This window comes from Microtus oregoni, unplaced genomic scaffold (assembly GCF_018167655.1).
Source record: "Microtus oregoni isolate MIOR12 unplaced genomic scaffold, Mior012 000045F_ref0000178, whole genome shotgun sequence".
Classification (NCBI taxonomy): Eukaryota; Metazoa; Chordata; class Mammalia; order Rodentia; family Cricetidae; genus Microtus; species Microtus oregoni.
Window position 1 is genome coordinate 6,550,651 of NW_024543219.1, and position 20,646 is coordinate 6,571,296.

Below are 20,646 nucleotides of genomic sequence, written 5' to 3' on the forward strand. Positions count from 1 at the left end.
CAGCTCAAGGGAGTGCAACAGGATTCCTCTCCTCGTCCCTGTTGAGGGAAGAAGCTCCTTAGTTTTATCTGTGTTCCCAGCCTTATATGCAGCTTAAAGGATGCTCATGAAAGCAGGCATCATCTCCCCTGAAATGAATTATTGGAAAGATCCCTCCCTTGGTAGTAATAACCCCGAGCTCTACCTCAGGTGAGAGAGCAGCAGAGAAGAAGCTGTGAGACTGCAGCAGCAAATTCCATGGGCTTCCTTCTGACATAGGATTGTTGTGCATGTTTACATATGTAAACAATAAACTCACTCAATCCTTCCCTAGACACTTGCAGCTTGATTTTAGAAATAAACGTTTGAGTTGGGCAGTGATGGTACACTCCTTTAATCCCAGCACTTGGTACCAGAGACATGCAGATCTCTGTAATTTCAAGCCTAGCCTTGTCTACAGAATGAATTTCAGGTTAGGCTCAAAGTCAACACACAGGAAAACCCTGTCTCACAAAACCAAAATAAACATAAGAAAACAAAACTGAAATGAAACCTTCATTTATTTTTTTGTCTTGATTAAAGTCAGAGAAACTTAATGTGCTTTTAAGCATTCCTCATGACTCAGGAAGGTCATTTGAGCCACCAACTAGTGGACTGGGATTGCGGCTCAGTAGGAAAGCCTATGCTTATTATGCAGGAGGCCTCAGTCAGTTCTCACCACCACAGATGCCATGAACAGCAAACTTCATAATACAGTGACACAAAGCTGTCTCCATTACATTAATATTGACTCTCTTCATCTTACCTCTTGAGGGAAGAGGGTTTTGCATTCTCTACTTAGTGTGGTTGTCACTGACAGACACTGTGATGACAGCTGATGAAAGTAAATACTACGTGGTGCTCCTGCCACTGCCACAAAGTCTCTCCAGACTCAATGGAGAAGCAGACAATTCTTTGAAATACAGAATGATGTCATTTTCTACACTCTGCTTTTTTCCAATATTTATTCCTGAATCATGTTTTGCAATATGGAAATGATATTCACCCTTACCATGTTCTATAAGAAAAATAAAGAGAAAAGAACTGAAGGTAGGTAATGGGTAGGGTGCTTGCCTAGAATGCTCCCAAAGCCTTGTGCTCAATGTCTAGCTCTTCAGAAAACCAAATCAAAACAAAAAAGAAGAAGAGAAGAAAGGAAGGAAGAAAGAAAGAAAAAGAAAAGGAAAACATGTCAGGATTGATAAGTCTTCATAAACTCAATACATTCATTACAGAATGAAGCTTTCACCCCTAAATGGGAGATTTCTAAAGAAAACAATTATACAGTAGGACAAAACTGTCCAAATTGAGAAATTGCACAGACATTAAAGAGGTCAGAAGATTTTAATTATATCATAAGGTAGGAAATTATTTAATGAAAGTTATTGATTACTGAGGTTGGTTTGTGACATAATTACATTCTAGTGACACCTACCTGTGTACTGTTATGCAGTACAAAATACAAGACTTTTGACATAAAACTCAAGGAGAATATGTATTTCTAATAAACCTATTTGCTGCAATGTGACTATGGAGGACACGTGTGTAAAGTTGATTTCTCCTTTATTCAAAGCAGTACAGATATCAGTATTAATATAAAATAAGCAATGTTTTGACAATATATTTTCACAGTTGAAAGTTCTTTGAAATAAATTCTTAATTAATTCTGACTTTTCAGAATATTTGAAAACCACAGAACTGCATTTATACTGGATTTCCTTAACTCCTTTTTGGGGATCTAAAATCTTTACTCTTCCTTATTTTCTTTAGGGAAGGTAGGAGCAGTTGGAGTCATTCTTACCTTTGTTGAAGTTGACACATGTTTTCATTGATTGTTCTGATTCTACTGCAGCTGCTCCTCCACTGTGACATATGTTTAAAAGTGATCATTATTTAACTATTCATATAAAAATACTTAGCATGTTTTCTAAATTCTTTATTTTTGAGTCCCTAATATATCTCTCATTAGATATTTACAAATAATTTTTTGAAACAGGTCTCATTATGCAGTCCAGATTACTTTAAACCCACTATATGCATCATGTTGGTCTTGAAATCAAAGAGATCTGTGTGCCTCCTGTTTTCCAAGTTCTGGGATTAAAGGCATGGGCAACAAGGCCCAGCCTAAGAACTCTATACTAGTTCTTCAACAGTTGGTGATGATTAATGACTGCTGTCCTTCCCACCTTCCCTCATAGAGAAGAAACAGAGAAAATTTAGCTCTTGATTAAAACACAATCTCTCTCTCTCTTTCTCTCTCTCTCTCTCTCTCTCTCTCTCTCTTGCACACACACGAATGATAGCAGTGCTTTTTCCATAGATTTGCTTTGAATGCTCCAGTAACCTTGTATTTATATGCTCATGGTGTCAGTGTTCCTGTTCCACTCATCTACCTGCTTGTCCCTAAGGCCCCACAGTCCTATCTGTCAGAACTTTTTGGAGGTATTTTGTTGATTACTATGCTCTCAATGGTCAGTATATGAAAAAGTATTTTTTTTTTTTTGCTTCTAAGCATCCTTCTGCCTGCATTCTTAGAAGCCATGACAGTTGTGGCACCTTCAAATTGTTTTAACAGTTCTTTCATGTGTGAATGCTGAAACAACCGCCTGGCTGTTTCTTTGTTCATATGCCTTTTTGTGTAATCCTGAGTCTTTGTAACTCATGACCAGCTTCCAAACTCAAGAAAAGCAACACTCTTTTGTCAGCTATATTCTTCCCAGGTCAGAGCTAAGACTGCTGTACTTCAGAGCCTATTGCCAGTATATTCTGGACCAGCAGCTTTATTTTCCTAGTTTCTGCTTTGGCCGTCATCACAGTCTTGGAACTTGTCATGGGGACTTTTCACCTGCAGTGTGAACCTAGTCCAAAATAGCACCGCTGCTGAAGTGATCTCCAGAAACCTAAGAAAACCTTCAACCTTGACCACTATTTCCAATGTCTTTTTAGCAGATAATGATCCCCAGTCTTATTAGATCAACAACCTAAACTTACTTTTTCATCTTCATATTTGATATGCATTCTTGTTCACATCTGTGTATGCATTTGTGTCTGTTGATCCCAGTGTATGTTTTTTAGGTCAGAGGACATCCTTGACTGGCAGTCCTTGCCTCCTAACTTAGTTTTGAGGCAGAGTTTCTTGTTGTTAACAGCTGTAAAAAGCAAGACTATCTAAAGTATAACTTTCCAGACAGTCTCCTGTCTCCATCTCCCATGTCCCTCAAGGTTCCCTGAGATTAAGATGCACAAGCACATGAGGCCCTTTCTGTGTTCTGAGGAGTTGAACTCTGAAATCTTGGGTTTGTGTGATAAGTACTTTATTCCTGAGACATGTTCCTAGTCGTGAATTCCTAAAACTGTGCTATTTCATGTCAAAGTCACAAGCATACTTTATTTGCTACAAAAGTACCAGCTTTACAAATTTCTGTCTATCTTGTATTAAAGGAAGAATAAATGACCTCAAATGGTTCTTCTTAGAGGGAAACACAGGCCCTCTAACTGGATTAGAGGTTTAATTGAAAGTGCTCTGCACTCAGAAGCATAATTAATAATTATGCTTCTGAGTGCATAATTAGCAATAATAATTAATTAATTCCATAATTAATTAATTATTATTGCTAATAATTCCATAATTAATAGCAATACACTTATAGCCACCTCTTTAATTTAGATCCAAAGTCTTCTTTTAAAAATTGAGTGTTTTAGAGCCCGATAGATGACTCATAATTATTAGCAATAATAATTAATTCCATAATTAATTAATTATTATTGCTAATAGTTCCATAATTAATAGCAATACACTTATAGCCACCTCTTTAATTTAGATCCAAAGTCTTCTTTTAAAAATTGAGTGTTTTAGAGCCCGATAGATGACTCAGTGGGTATACATATTGTCACAGTAGCCAAGAATTCAACACTGTGTAATATATCTATATATATACACAGTCAGACACTGTGTAATATATCTATAATCACAGCACTTTTATAGTACAAAGGAAGTGGAGGTAGTAAGATACCAAAGAGGCTTCCCAACCTGCTTACCTGGAGTAAGTGGCCAAGTGCCAAATAAAAATAGAAAAAATGCCTCAAATAAGATGGAAGACAAAGCCATCACACAGTGTTGTACTGTGTCTTGGTTGGGAATATCAGTGCATGTGTGTCCTCTGACACAAAAACAAGTACATGAAGATGAGGGATGCTAAACCTGTTTAGAATATATGGTATGTCCAAAGTGTATTTTCAATAAAAATATACACAACACACAGGCTTTACTTTTTAATTCATCGGAGTTTAAACTTGCATGTATGAACAAAAAAGGTAATCATTTAATTTTTAATGCTGAAATCATCTTAAATACCAAGTGTCCATTTTAGAGCTGCTATTTCTGTAATAAAACACCATAACCAATATGAACTTGGGGACCAAAGGATTCACTTGGCTTATATGTCTGCATCATAGTTCATCATTAAAGGAAGATAGGGCAGGAACTCAAACAGGGAAGGAAGCTGGAGGTAGGAGCTTACAGAGGCCATGGAAGAGAGCTACTTACTGGCTTGCTCATTCTGCTTTCTTATAGAACTCAGGGCCATGAGCCCTGGAACAGCACCTTATCCACCTTATCCACCAATGACTAATTAAGAAAATGCCTTACAACCAGATCTTATGGAGGCATTTTCTCAATGGAGTCTTAGTTCTTTGTATTCATTTTGAACAAGTGTCCCTATCCAGATTAGCTGTTTCAGGAGTTTGGGTGTACAGATTCACATCTGACTAACACAGTGTCGAGATAGTTCAGACAGGAAAGGGGAAAATAATAGCATCTGGTAATATCATCTAATTGATGGATACCCTAAACTATTTGCTTACTCAAATTCACTTAAAGCAAAGTGAGTGATCAAAGAGACAACATGATTTGAAAAAAAATATTTAAGTAGAACATATATAAGAAGAAAATATATAAGGAACAGGCTAAAAATAATAAAATTATACATTTCAGTGTTGATAATAAAGTTGACACTTTTCAAAGTAAACAACATTAATGTGAAGTTGCCTTAACAAGTAGAAAATTGCCAATCAAATCAGATTAGAAATGATCACTTGTTTTTGAATGGGAAGCTGAGCCCTGGTACACACTGTTCCTTTGTTTATGTTGGAACAGTCTCTTTTCCAGCTCACACTCCCTGTGAGATAGTCTTTCTCAATATATGCTTATGAGTTGAAGCCATTTTCCCTCTACCATTTTAGTGTTCATTACTTAAGCAATGACACCCTCAAAAACAGCACTAAGATTGTAAAAAAAAAAAAACAAAAGGTACCTATTTGGTGTAAGCTCCGAAGGTGCATCTGCACCGTTGTCAATTAAAAACTCCGCCATTTTAAGCTGATTTTCAAACAAAGCGAGTTTATAGGGTGTCAAACCATACTGTAAAGGAAAAATTTCATTTTATAAATTGACATGCTTTTCAAATGAAAAATGTATCACAGATTTTAAAAACAAAATGAGTCACAAAAGGATAGATTTTCCTTCAGCCCTTGCTGCAGATTCACACACACAGGGCTTCCCTTTCCTTTGAAACATCTTTCCCTGTCCAACAATGCCCGTGAACACCACTATTTCCAGAACTTCCCACAAACACTTGCTGGTTCCAAGTTTCTTAGCTCCATAGAGAGCTCAATTGCCCCAATCCTAAAACATGGAGATAGATTTGGTATGCCTCTGTTGAATGAGTGAACCCAAGTGGCATCTCTGGAGCAGTTTCTCAACCTGTTTTTCAAAACTATTTTCCCTAACCAAAAATTTTTCTCCCAAACCAAACATCATTTCCAAAAGATGCTGGAGGAAGACCTCAGACTCAAATGGTATGTAAACACAAAGAGTGCTTATTCTTCAGAAATAGCCAGCATGCAACAGTCCATCACCCATATAAAGTGATAATGAGGACCACGGACAAAGACATACAGGGCCTTTTAAAGTGGACATGGGGAATTCAATCTTTTTAATCTTTTAAATATTTTTTCAATAATTGAGCAGTCAGGGAGCAGTTACATGGGGGGCATGTTGATTGGACAGAATTAGTAACAGTTTCATCCATTGTGGGATTTTTCTGTCACATGTGGTCAATAGCAGCCAGATCCTGCAACTCTGGTCTCCCGGCCTTAAAAGGCCAGGTTTGGAACTGTTTAGCCAATTGGCTAAACTTGACTGGGGAACGTCCTGGATTCAGGCTTAGGTCATTAATTACAATGGAGTTGCTCCTTGTCTAAGACAGAGTCCCATTTTGGCCCCTTTGTTATGTACATATAACATCTGAAAAAGTTAAGTGAAAATGTCTTCTCAGCATGTTTTCTTCAATGATCAAATCTCCACATTTACCTGTGTGCCTGTGACCTTCCCACTCTAGCCTCATCTCTGAGGGACAAGTCACATCAGTAACTTCTTAATTGCAACAGATTTATGTTTTTTCTACAGACATTTATCTTAAAATTATTTTTTTCTATTGTTTGTGTGTATGTGAAGTATGTGTGGGCCCAAGTTCTTTACTTGTTGAATTTTAAAGTAAAGCCCAAATCTGAAACAAAATGTGCTGTGCTGAGTTCCTTTAAGTTACCTACAAAACTATGAAAAACAGATTTGGAAAAAATGCTTTACTCTGAACAGATTCAGTGAGACTGCTTAAGCTTCAGAATGTGGAAAGAGATCTGAGTGTCATTGCTAGAAGTACATTGTGAATGAAGTTGAATGATTCTTACCTCTGTTTTGGCTTTAATATCTACATTATACTCCAGCAGTTTGCTGACAACTGGTATGTTCCCTCTGCAAATGGCGTGGTGGAGGGCAGCATCGCCATTGGCATCTACAATGTGGGGATCAGCCCCGTGCATGAGGAGAATAGAGATGCATTCTACATTGTCCCGCTGGGCGGCCTGTGGGTATTGGATAAAGAAAGAGACACTGAAATCAAGAACTTTAATAAGCATTCCAACAATTCCATTGACTAGTTACCCTTGGATCAGACCAATTGTTTAGGTCATGCATATTATCCCTCTCAAGTAACCAGACTTTCCTAAATTCATAACCTCTCCACCAAAGTTTTCCAAGTGGTAGAGTTTCAGAGGTGTGCCACCACACCTAGATATTAAAGCATTTCACTAGCACCGTTTGGCTATTTTTGTAGTGGGGGAGGTTGCTTGTTCATTTGCTTGTTTTGATAACTTGACACAGGTTAAAGACACCTGGAAAAAAAGAATCTCACTTGAAGAATTGGCTCCAACAGACTGGACTCTGGGAAGCGTGTATAGTATTTTCTTGATTGAGGTTGATCTGGGAGGGCACAGCTTCCTAGGGATGGTGGCATGACTGGGAAGGTTATCCTGAGTAGTATAAGATATCTGAGCAAGCCTTGGAAAAAGCCACGGGAAAGCATCATTCCCCCATGACCTCTGCTTCATTTCCTGCCTCAGGTCCTGATTGAACTCCTGACCTGGTTTCCCTTCATGACTGACTGTGATGTGGAATTGTAAGCCAATAAACCTTTCCTTTCCTGAGATGGTTTGGGCCAGTGTTTCATCACAGCAACAAAAACAAAACAAGGATAATTTCTAATCCATTTTATACCAAAAGTGTTTCGCGATAGCTACCTTAATTAGGGGAGTGCAGCCTTCATCATCCTTCATATTAATATCGGTAGAGTCGTTGGATGATAGCAACGTTACTACATTAGGATGATTATGGGCAGAGGCATAGTGCAGTGGACTCCTACAAATTGAGAGGACATTTTAGGAAATTACAGATTATTATGTAAAGGCACACTCAAGAAGACACCAATGTGCATTTCCTTCTGATGTAAAAGAAGAAACTAAAATTTTCTTATTTACTTATTTCTCTACTCAGGTGTTCATTTTCTGTGCTAGGCATATAGCGCATGGCTGTCCCATTCAAGGCGAGTGCTCTATCACAAGCTTCACCCTTCCTCAGAGCAGCCTCTCTGGATAAGAGGAGAATGCCCAGTAGATTGAACTCAGATTGGATTTGAATCCTACTCTAATCACCGAGTGTTACTAGTTAGAACACAGACCTCCTATGAGCTCCACAAATCAATCTCTCCATCTGTAGAATGGGGATTCAACACTGCAGCTCTCTTACACAGTGCTGCTGTGACGCTTCAACTCACATCTTCAAGAGCATGTACAAATGCTTCCAGCACCTGACAGCTCAGTATTGCTGGATATAATTACAATTTGTTCCTAATGGTAACAAACACAATATTTCAATGAAGAGAAATAGCAGAATTATAGCAGATGTGAAAGTTTTTACTCAAGTATCTTTACAATATTTTAAAACTATATTCCCTAAGCTGGCCTTGAACTTGGTAATCCTCCCAGTAGGTAGGAATGCAGGCAGTTCCACTGCACCCACCTTACTCTTTATTTCACACTTTAGCATCGCTGATGTCTGCCACTTATAATTCATGATATTTTATGACAATAATTGGCAATGTTTTTTACTTTGCTACCATACAAAATAAAAGGTCACCATGCAGTCCATTGTGCCTGACATCCAATGAAATATGACACAATCCACAGGCCCATGACACTTCTAAAGGTCACATGTATCTATGTAAATTTCTGCTCTTAAGACTATGAAATGTAAACTATTTAGAATAGCAATAACAACAAACAAAAATCTAAAATTTCAGTCATCAATACTTTAATTTTTTTTCACTTCTCTTTGCCCAGAATTAATGTTTCTATATTTGCTGCCAACAGGGACACAGCATAGTCCTCAGTCAATAGACAAAATGTCCATGTTAATATAGACACCAGGTGGTAGCAAATGGCTTTGCCTTATACCTCCATGAATTAGCACCAAAACTTATTAAATCTATCCAGAAGGAGATAACCCATGGTATCATAGCTCCCTTGCTTTGATTTTCAAAAAGTTTAAAGACAAAAATTACTAGGGATTCAATTGAGCATCATTCATTGTTTTCAATATTTAAATTTATAGAACGTCAGGACTGACTGGACAGAGAAATGCAATATCTTAAGAATGAGAGTGTCTTGAGAGCTAGTAGATTTGTATGCTGTACAGTAGATATCTAAGTTACGTGCAGGGACTAAGTGGATTGGCAGAATGGATAGATACAGCTGGAAAATTCAGTGTTTTTAAAGAATACACTTATTAAGCAAAAATACTTTGAAACAATAATTTACTGTTCTATTATTTGTATGAAGCTCTAATTTGGAAGACTGAATAACTATAGACTAAATAACCTCACAACTACAGACATGATCAAGAAGCATGTGAGCTATGGAGAATCTACTGTTGAGGGTCATAGTTTCCTGCCTATAATCTAGTGAGAAACAGGAAACAAGGACTAGGAAAGAGGGCTGCAGTGATTGTTACAACTCGGTTGGAAAATCACTCACCCTGCAAGCCTGAGACACCAACTTCAGAACCCCCAGCACCTTGAGAAACTGGTGCTGGAGATGTGGATACAGGAGGATCCCCAAATCTATCTTGCCAGCAAGTCTAGGTCAGTCAGTATACTCCAAGACAATCAGTCAAACACAGCGGGGATTTGGGTGAGAGAATCTGTCTAAAAAGCTGAGGTGGAGGAACCACAGGGTGGTTCATCAGGTGAGGGCACCTACTGGCAGAGCCAATGGCCTATGTTCAATCCCCAGAATCCACAACATGGCAGAACACAGCTGTCGACAGTTCTCTTCTGACCTTCAGACACTTACTTGGCATGTGTGAGGCACAGGTGCACACACACATATGATTTTTTAATGAGATGAAAAGAAATTTTCAAAGAGAATGTCAACCGTTAGCCTTCATGTATGTACCAAAACACACACAACATGTATATAAGGGGCCGGGGGACAGAGTTATAGTTCAAGTTGAAAATTTCCTTATGAAATCTCTCAGCAAGCATGAAACAGACATAATATTTCTTGTTAATTCTTTGGTATTTTTTGGCTTTGAGTTGGCTTTTTATGTGAAAATTTATCTCATGATACAATTTTCTGTGTTGCATATAACATAGCATTAAAAACATATACATAAAAGGGCTGGAGAGATGGCTTGGCATTTACAAGCTCTAGTTTTTCCTGCAGAGGACCTGAGTTTGGTTCCTAGCACCCACACAGCAGATCACAACTGTCCATGACCCCGGTTCCAGGAGATCCAACACCCTCTTCCTATGCTTGTGGGGTACACTGAAAATACATGAAGCCAAAATACTCAAACCTAAAAAATTATAAGTGTACACATAAAAAGATGTATGTGGTTTCCTTAGCTAAATTCCTTTAAAGCCCTCAATAAAGTGCTCTAAAAGAGACAATGTAAAGGGATTTGTAAACTAACTGAAGTTCTTTGTTTTGCTTCTCTTAAAGAAAGCCTCGGAGCTGCCCTTCCAAGGTGTGCAGGTTTCAGGTGCCTAGGAGCTTAAAGCAGGTACAAACCCAGAGGTCTCCACGAAAGAAGAGCCTTAAGCATGACATCTGCCCTCCCACAGGCTGCAGATCTGGAAGGTATGTTTCTCCCTGGTAGACCCTGACTGTCCCCAACAGTTTCTTCCCCTCCTGCCCCTCGCCCCTCCTCAGGCCCCATTACCTGCCCCTCCTGTCGCACTCGTTAACACGGTGTTCACTGGCATTGATCAATCTCTCGACTAATTTGACATCACCCACACTGGCCGCCCTTTGTAATCGGCCCACGGGATCGTACCCAATTAGGTACAAAGGAAATCGCTGCTGTCTTCTACCCAAGTACCCACGACCCAGGCATGCGGGCCACAGGCGGGTATACCAGCGAGACCGCTCAGGGGCCCGAATGGTTAGGGCATCATACTCCATATCCTCCTGCATGTTAAGGCTCTACAGGCCCTCCTGACCCTCCTGGCCCTCCCGACAACCCTGCCCCCCCTCCCAGCACTCGTGGCCCTCCCGGCCCTCCTGGCTCTCCTGGCCCTCCCGGGCCTACTGCCCCTCCCTTCCTTCCCCTTTAACCACCCGCACCCTCCCAAACCCAATAGTAAACGTTCAAAATCTGGTAAAAACTCCCCACTGAACCAAATAAGCGTCCTGCTTGGGCAGATCCTTGGTTCAGTGTGAGCTGAATTCTGATTCACTCTTAGCAACACAGTTCTAGGGGCCTAGTGATGCGCTATGAGCTCACAATGGTACTCAGCAGCTGTGCACCGAGGTTGTGTTCTGTGTGTGCCCATGTCAGACTCCAGCGACAAAAGCATACAGTGCTCAGTACATGTAGACAAATATTGTATGTTTTCTCTTTTAAGGATGTTATGGTTCTGATATGGGAACTTCAATCTGAATACCCACAGAGGTATGGAACCTAGTAAGGGACCAGGAGGGAGGAGAGGAAAGGAAAGAAAAAAGTCTATAGTGTTATTTAGCTATTAAGGAAAACTAGAATTGGATGGTTTAATGAAAGGGGGATGGGGCAGAAAGGTAAAGGAAGGAAAATGGAGAGGGACAACCAATACTAAAGGTCCTTTGAAAAACTATATGGACACTGACTATCCTAGAATCTTCCTTTACATATGTGAAAGGAACCCACAGGGAAACAAAAAACAACAGGGGAGAGAAGACTTCAACTAGATATCTTGTGCCACCAAATTAAACCTCCAGTGCCAGGAACAGGTTACAGCCTGTTGAGTCATTCACCAAAGGGACCCATGGAAACCACCAAATAGCACAGGCTATCACCAAGGCTCTTGGTTGCTCACAAAACCTGATGTTAATGTCTTGTTTCTGGAGGGAACACTTCTGTCACTAAATATGGAGAAGTTGAGCTGGTGTCTAACTACATTATTCGCCTACTAACCACAGTTCACTGTACTGGAAGGTACTCTACATGCCCCTGGAGGAGAAAAGTAGTCCTCAATACCTCTCAGCACAAACCCTTCAACCTACAACCACACCCATATGGAAGGAAGCTCACAAATATTTATATCTAGGGGATCCAACACCCTCTTGTCTCTTTGCAGGCACCAGACATGCACACAGTGAACATACATATATGCAGACAAAACATACATGGACATGAAATGTGATCTGTAGATATTGAGAAGTAATACATTTATGTAGTAAGTTTACTCTTTTAAAGTATATAACCCAGTAGGTATTTTTTTACTATGTTCTTACAATAACGCAGCCATTATACTATTTACTTTTAAAATAATTTTGTCATTCAAGAAAAACCCCTTTATTCATTAGTAGTTACTCTTCATTTCTCCAGACCCCCACCACCTATTAGTTACCAATCTAACTTTCTGTTTCAAGTGTCTCATTCTGGGTATTAAAGAGAAATCAAATCATCTAATAAAGAAGTGTCCCATTCTTCAGTCATTTGGCTACTTTCAACACAACTTAATGTTTGTGATATTTATTCATGTTATAGGATGTATCCTTTCTCTACCCCTTTCCATGACTAGAAACTAGACCACTGTATTAACACACCACCCTTTGTTTACCTACTCATCAAGCAGTAGGTAATTGGGGTATCTCCTTTATATATATATATATATATATATATATATATATATATATATATATATACACTCAGTTGCTAGTAGTTGCACCAGCAGTAATGTAGCAGGTTCCTGTTCTCTGGTATGTTTACACTCTCACATATGTCCCAGCACCTGTGCATGCTAGACAAGTGCTTTCCCTGTGACTTATATCCTCAGCATGCATTCAATTCTTAGACCATATTTTGCTGTCCAGCTTCAAACTCATATATGATAGACACACCACACACACACACACACACACACACACACACACACACCTCTACCAAGTGCTGGGATTGCAGAGCTGTGAAACCAGGACTGACTTATTTTTTGTATTTTCACCATCTTAATGATATCAAATATCATCTCATTGAAATTTGATTTGCTACACTTGACGGCTGATGGTGTTGAACATCTTCCAGTGTGCCAGTGGGACATTAGGAAATCTTTCCAGGTCCCATGGCATGTGGGGGAGGTTCAACCCGCGGCTGGTAAGGGACAGACAAATATGCCATGTAGATGAAGATTGAGTGCAAAGTTTTATTAAAAGGGGAGGTGTAGTGGGGAGGAAGGGATGGGAGGAAGGGACAGAGAGAAAGAGAAAGAGAGGGAGGAGGGTGAAGGAAAAGAGGCTGAGACCTGCTTGCCTCAGGGGGGATAGAGAAAAAGAGAGAGGGGGAAGGGAGGAAGGGAGGAAGGGAGGGAGAGCACTAGAGAGACTGAGAGTGAACGAAGGGTCTCTTAAAGGGACAGGATACCATTTGCTATACAGCCAAGCAGATGGTGCGAGGTGCTGTGTGAGGGTGTGCCTGAATACTAACAAAATTTCTCTTCAGATCCATTTATTGCCCTCTGTGTCACTGGGCTGTCATTCTAGTGTTGAGTTATAAGAAATCTTAAATTCTGAAGAAAATTCCCTATAGACCTATATATGATTATATACAACACATGAGAATAAATCAAAGAGCAGGGGATATATAATGATTTCTTCTGGACCCATGTATGAGGCAAGCTCACACTACCCCAAGCTGCATGCACAGACCTATGTTTTCCTTACTAGATAGCATTTTACAAGCATTTACTTATTTAGGAAGGGAGAGAAATATAAGAAACACTTCTGTTTTTATTTTTTAATGGAAAGAAAGCATGGGAAAGGGGCCATTGAAATGGCTCAGCACCTAAGACCATATTCCATACAAGCCTGACAACCTGAATTCCATTCCTGGAATTCATGATAGGAGAATTAAACCAACTCCCAGATGGTGTCCTCTGACCTCCACATATCTACCTTGTCTTTCACACACACACACACACACACACACACACACACACAGAGAGAGAGAGAGAGAGAGAGAGAGAGAGAGAGAGAGAGAGAGAGAGAGGCCAAGGATGATCACTGATTATTGGTCTGTTCCTTATGGCTTTCTCAGCCTGCTTTCTTATGGGAATGAGGACCATCTGTACAGATTGCTGCTACCCACAGTAAGCTGGACCTTCCACATCAATCATTAATCAAGAAAATGTCTTCAATGACTTGCCTACAGGAAAATGTGGCAGAAAATTTCCCTCCTTCTTCCCACATTATGTCTAGGTTTGTGTCAAACTGGCAAAAATTAACCACCACAGCAGCACCCAAGGCTCAGGTGTTACTGTAGAAGAGGAAGCAAGAAAGGGTGTAAAAGTCAGAGTTGGGGGAGAATTGCTGGAAACTGGGTCTTCAGGAGAGGACACAATGACTGCACTCAGGAATTCCATGCAGCCATGTTTTCCTGAAGCAGAGCTATATAATACTGGGGCTTCACCACTCCATCATTCATTGAGAAAGGCTCATAAAGACTCATCCCTCTATGAGGAACTATGAGAAGTTAATGGAGGGTAGGTGAGGGATCAGCATAAAATTATTACAGAGGAGAAAAATGCAGGTAAACCATTAATCAACTTTTTTCTCTCTACCAAAATATTTAGTGATATGAATAATATTTAAGGGGGTAGCACTTGGACAGAAGGACTGGTTGCCACCTTAAAAATCCACCAAAAAGCTACTGATGCCATCAAGAGTTTTAAATGAATGATTTCTAATTAATGCATTTTAATAGAAAACTCTTAAATATGCAAACACTTTAGTAAATTTTTGTCAGCATTCAGAAAATGTTTTTCTTTAAAATTTCTATAGGTTTTTCATTCTTCCTGACATAGATTGTGAATGTCAGCATACTGATCTTAAAGGAGGAGCTTACAAGGAACAAGGATGTACTTGAGCAGAACCTAGACAGAAAAGCAAGAGTAATATGCTCCATCTCAAAAGCTTTAGAAATAGGTGAGCATAAGCCAGTAGGGCAGATTGAGAGCACCACTCATAGTAGAGAATAAAATCATGTAAGTACCCCCACATTACAAAACGAGAAGAATGCAATATGCTTATGTTTGCACCCAGACTTTGTCATCATCTACCTAAATGCTGGATAGTTTTCCATTGTTATCTAGTCAACAACCATGTATTAGGACAAGCAGTAGACTCATGAAAAGATCTACTATTCAGCAACCATATGATATAACCCTCCCAAATCAGATGGACAGCATGTCCACATTGGTCATATTCTATGTACTTGTAGTACAGGGAACTGCTGGAGCACACAGAAGGCTTATATGTCAGACTTGGGCCAGCACTATAGGCTCTAAGGTGGAGAACAGTGAAGACGAAGTAAGCCAGAAAGACAGAGGCAGTACCTGCAAACAGCCAGAGGTGAGAAAGCACACATCTGGTGGGAAGCTACAGAGAAAGGAGTGGATGGGGCAGTTGGTGAGAGGTGAGGATGAATAACTGGATGATGGAGGAAGGTCATTGGTTAATTAATAAAGAAACTGCTTGGCCCTGATAGGTTAGAACATAGGTGGGTGGAGTAAACAGAACAGAATGCTGGGAGGAAGAGGAAGTGAGCTCAGACTCGATAGCTCTGCTCTCAGGGGCAGATGCGATGAAGCTCCGACCCAGGATGGACATAGGCTAGAATCTTCCTGGTAAGTGCACCTTGGGGTGCTACACACATTAATAGAAATGGGTAATCAAGATGTAAGAATTAGCCAGTAAGAAGCTAGAGCTAATGGGCCGGGCAGTGTTTAAATGAATACAGGTTTTGTGTTGTTATTTCGGGGCATAAGCTAGCCAGGCAGCTGGTAGCTGGTGGCAAAAATGCAACCCGCAGCTCCTTCAACAACTGGACAACTTAATTGATAAGGATTGGTCACTTTATTCTGTTTTAGGACTGGATAGAGAACCCCAGACATCATGCTGACCATGGATAGCAGAACTAAGTCTCTCTGTCTCTCTCTCTCACACACACACACATGTACACACACGAGCATGCACACATAGTTTGATAAATACATATACACGTGCACCCACAGATATCATGGCCCTGCCCTTCCTCACACCCTGGGTAAATGGGGTGAGATGATAGAACCAGGTCTGTCTGTTGGCGGAGGCTGGTTGTTTATTTCCTTGCCACCCAGGACCAAAATAATCACACAGAAACTGCATTATTTGCAATACTGTTTGGCTGATAGCTTAAGTGTATTTCTAATTTACATGTTAAAGTAATCCATTTCTATTAATTTATATTTAACCACAAGGCTCATGGTTTATCAGTAAAGTTCTGGGCATCTTTCTCCTCTGGTACATGGCTTCTACTTGACTCTGCCTACTTTCTCTTTATATCTCTGTTTGGAGTTGTTACCTAGCATTACTCTGTTAGGTAAAGTTGTTAATCAGCTTCCTTTTTAATCAATGACAATAAAACACATTCACAGCATACAGAGCAGAATCCCACATCATCTGTTTCTTATGGTAAGTATAGTTTTAGAGTAAGGAGCTATAGCTGGGTTTTGTTATCTTCCTCCAAAAAAAAGTACAAGAAATCTACTCCCACCTTACCCCTCAATACTAGTAATTCTTTGTATTTTTGGTGTGGTTTTGAGACAGGGTCTCTCTATCAAGTTGGGTCTAAACTTCTACTTGAGATTCTCTTGCCTTAATCTCCCAAATGCAAAGATTACAGGCACCCCATAGTAGCTAAGTTAATTTGAGTGAGGAGGGTACTATTTAAAATTTATTCTCTACTGAGTCTAGGCCCACTTAGGGGTGAATAACACAACAGTTGAATTGTCTTTGTTTCTTAGTTTTCTTTCAATGAAGAAACAGTCTCAGAGACGTTAACATCTTGTCATAAGTCATGTCCTTGAATTTGGCAGGGTGGTGATTGTACATACCTTACTCCCAGAACTAGGGAGGCAGAGGAAGGCAGAGCTCTGTGTTTTATCCCAACCTGATCTACAAGCAAGTTCCAAGACAGCCATGGATACATGGAGATATCCTGATTTAAAACACAACTGAACAAACAAATTAAAGCAACTTGAACTTGAACTGTCAGACTCCAAAGTTTCTACCCTTGAGGCTTTTCTCTGAACCTCAAGAGATTGTTTCCACCCATCAGATGCCCAATCCTCACTAGTAGCACCTTTTACCAAGGTTTATGCCACCTCCTACTTAGAATCATCCCTTTAGCTAGCCTCATTCCATTTCCCACAAGGCAAACAAATTGTAAGAATGAGGCCTGTTTGAATGTAAACCCAATGATCCCATAAATCCTAGCCTGACAGAGATGCTCTGGGGGCCAGGTGCAGAGCAGGGACTTGGCCAGCTTTTCCCTCACTCCTCTTGTGATCAGCCATGGAATAATTCTTTTAGGTCAGCTTGCAAACTGAGTCTCCCAGTCCCCTGCCTCTGGAAAGTTTTACCTGGATGCCTGCAATTCACTGCTGGGCAGAGTCTCTCCCTTACTTTAACTCTCTTCAAACACATTTCCTTTCTCCCCTGCATAAATTGGCACCAGCTGGGTGTGGAATGTCTGGAGAAGCACAGGCCAGTCAACTGAGCTGTCTGCTCAGGTCTTACACTCAGCATTGGATGCAGAGACAAAAGTAAAGTCAGGTTTGCTCTGCTGACTCTAGAGCTCTCATATTAATTCCCTCATCAGGTTGTCTCTCTGTGAATGGGAATCCAGCTCAAGGCTTTAAAACAAGAGTGGGTACTACTGCACGTACTGGCTTTGTGGGAGCCTAGGCAGTTTGGATGCTCAACTTACTAGACCTGGATGGAGGTGGGGGTTCCTTGGACTTCCCACAGGACAGGGAACCCTGATTGCTTTTCGGGCTGGGGGGGGGGGACTTAATTGGGGGAGGGGGAGGGAAATGGGAGGCGGTGGCAGGGAAGAGACAGAAATCTTTAATAAATAAATAAATTTAAAAAAAAAACAAGAGTGGGTAATGTGGAACAGGGCCTGGTAGAGGATGGAGTAGAGTATAGAAACAAAGTGGATGAGTGATGTGGGATTCCCCTTTGTATGCTGTGAATATTTAATGTGCTATTAAAGAAACTGTCTTGAGACTGTGACAGAGTAGAATAGAGCAAGGTGGGGAAAATTAAACTGAATGCTGGGAGAAAGGAGGCAGAGTCAGAAGTCACGTAGTCTTCTGGAGCAAGACATAACTTGACCCAGTAAGGCACAGCCACGTGGCAATACACAGATTACTAGAAATGGGTTAATTTAAGATGTAAGAGTTAACCAATTAGAAATTAGAGCTAATGGGTTAAGAAGTGATTAAATTAATACAGTTTTTGCGTGATTGTTTCAGATCTGAGCAGCCAGGAACAAAAAAGCAGCTTCCTTACAACAAATTGGTGCTTCAATGTGGTTGACTATATTCATGTAAAACCTAAAAAAACTTGAAAAGGAACTCTAGATACACATAAAAACCCCAAAGTTTAGTTGTAAATTTTTTCCCAGTGTGGCAGAGTGTTGCAGCTCCTTTAAGACAAGTTTTCCTGATTCAGTGGTAGGCGAAAAAAGCCATATGGTTTTTAAACAGCAGCTTCTTGGGCCCTGCTGCCAGCATGATATTTGACACTTTCTGGAGGTACGTTCATGGAGCATTTAAACGGGGTTTGTGAGCAGAGTGCTACAACTTGTTTAATGACTACACAGACCTGCTATGACCTGACCCTGGATCTGGATAGTACGGCTCTCAGAGGCAATGTACAGACCTCCTCCAAGTTGTCAGACTACACAGAGCCAAAAGGCAGAGCAGCCTTAACCCTAGTCCCATTGCAGCTTAGCATTTTAAGAAGCCGTCCTGATCAGAAAAGGAATAATGATATGCAGTAAGGATAGAGTCAGACATAACAGACTTATACGTGAGATATTGTGTGTTTAAAAACTATAAGTAGGCTTGGGAGAGAGAAGAAAAACAGTATAGAGAGTTATAAAAAAAAGTAAATGGTCTTTAAAAATTATTTAAAGAAACAGAGTACAAGCAGTCATAGATTAAATGAGTAAAGAAAATAAAATCCATATAAAGATAGAATATACACAGTCTAAATTATGTATATTATTGTGATTTCTTTGAATTTTTTCACTGTTAAGGAGCTAAGGACAGAGAGACACTTCATTGTATGGGCTGCTAAGCTAAGCCAACATATATAACTTAAAGTTCTCTTGATTACAAAACATGGATCTAAGAATATGTTACTTTGGAAAAAAGATTCTTTTTTTGGTTCCACAGATGAGAACTTATGGATTTCTTCCAAACTAATGTTGTTTGGTGAACCAAAATCCCCTGAAATGTTGTCGTGAACATCCCTATAACTTACATTGTCCTACAAAAAGCAAGAAGCAGTTTGGAGAGAACTATGCCCAAATTTAAGATCAATTCTGATATAGATAGATAGATAGATAGATAGATAGATAGATAGATATAGATATATAGATATATAGATATAGATATAGATATGCTCTTGATTAAGGTATTGTTTTGTACAGCTCATTTAAAAATATAATATATAATTAAGAAAAATGTTTAATAGATAAGCATCTATAATAGTCAAGCTTGTAGTCATGTTAGGTTTTCTAGATATATAGAGCTATTATTTCAGTTAGACAGGTATTCTTCAAATGTTTGAAAGACCTTCAGTGCTACAGGAGCTCCTTCCACACCTTCAGGCCTTTGAGTTATCAGCCCACTGGGGCATGGTCTCTTTCTCTTTATAAAGCAGCAGCAGCCCTCTGCTCTCTCTCTGGACTCCAGTTCCGGTGACTAGACTCCTTTCCTGGCTGTCATGTAGGACAGTGTTTTGTAAGTTTTTCCCATCAAATAAATAACCCTTTTAATAATAAGTCCAAACAGGTGTGGGATTGTTTCACGCTTTATCTGGTGCTCAATATTTGGTTTTAGATCCACCCCCTCACCTTTCCATACCCCATCCCCCTGCTCAGATGCCTGCTGCCAGTTTGGCACGAGCCCTCCCTAAGCCCCAGCCTGTGTGTGGAGTCAGCAGTTAAAAAACCCACACCTCCTAAGATCCACAGACCAGGACAGTCTCTGCCTGCCTGGTTTGATCTTTTCTGAGCAGGTTTTAAGTGCAGCACTTGGGCAGTTCAAGTCAGAGTGAAAGCCATTGCCACATCCAGCAGAAAGCGCTGTTTGAAATCCCCACCACAGCTTTTGCATTTGCACTGTGACCCTTTGTCCCAGCAGAACAGCATATCAACACTGGGTGGGCAGTCAGCCATTCTCACAGAGGCTGTGTCATGACCCCATGTATCAGATCACAGCAGGGCAGGCACCTGGGGTGAGCCTTGCTGTTTATAAGCCTCTGGAAGCTCCCTGGATTTTTGTTTTTGTGCCTGGACTCTGTGGTTTTCTTCCTCTGTGTAAATATAACCTCTCCAGTACCACAGGATCTATCCTGAAACCATTCCATTGATTCTGGTCAAGATTTGGAAATAGTGTAATCTGCTACCGAATAGCAGGTTTCATTTTTAATGGGCCTCTAGCCATGGTTTTTGCTGAAATCCCATGAGGCCTCTATGACCTTGGAGGTACCTCAATTTACTGGTTATTAAATTTCAGTTTTCTTCTCCATATTATGTCATTATGGAAGTATATGATATTAATTGATAGGATTAATAAAATGATAGGCAAAATTGACTCCATACCTAAGGGTACTAGGAACTTATCTGAAAGTGTCCAGGCTGTT

At 40.1% G+C, this 20,646-nt stretch overlaps 1 protein-coding gene across 1 annotated transcript; it reads right to left on the reverse strand.

Annotated features, from left to right (window-relative positions):
• Positions 1 to 869: 869 nt before the first annotated feature.
• LOC121434901 (ankyrin repeat domain-containing protein 7-like) lies at positions 870 to 10,887 on the reverse strand. The gene is made up of 6 exons (XM_041633899.1): positions 10,634 to 10,887; positions 7,654 to 7,771; positions 6,766 to 6,939; positions 5,331 to 5,437; positions 1,820 to 1,881; positions 870 to 1,036 (listed from the first exon to the last, which is right to left on the reverse strand). The coding sequence occupies exons 1-6, from the start codon at positions 10,885 to 10,887 to the stop codon at positions 870 to 872; spliced, it is 882 nt and encodes a 293-aa protein (XP_041489833.1).
• Positions 10,888 to 20,646: the final 9,759 nt, after the last annotated feature.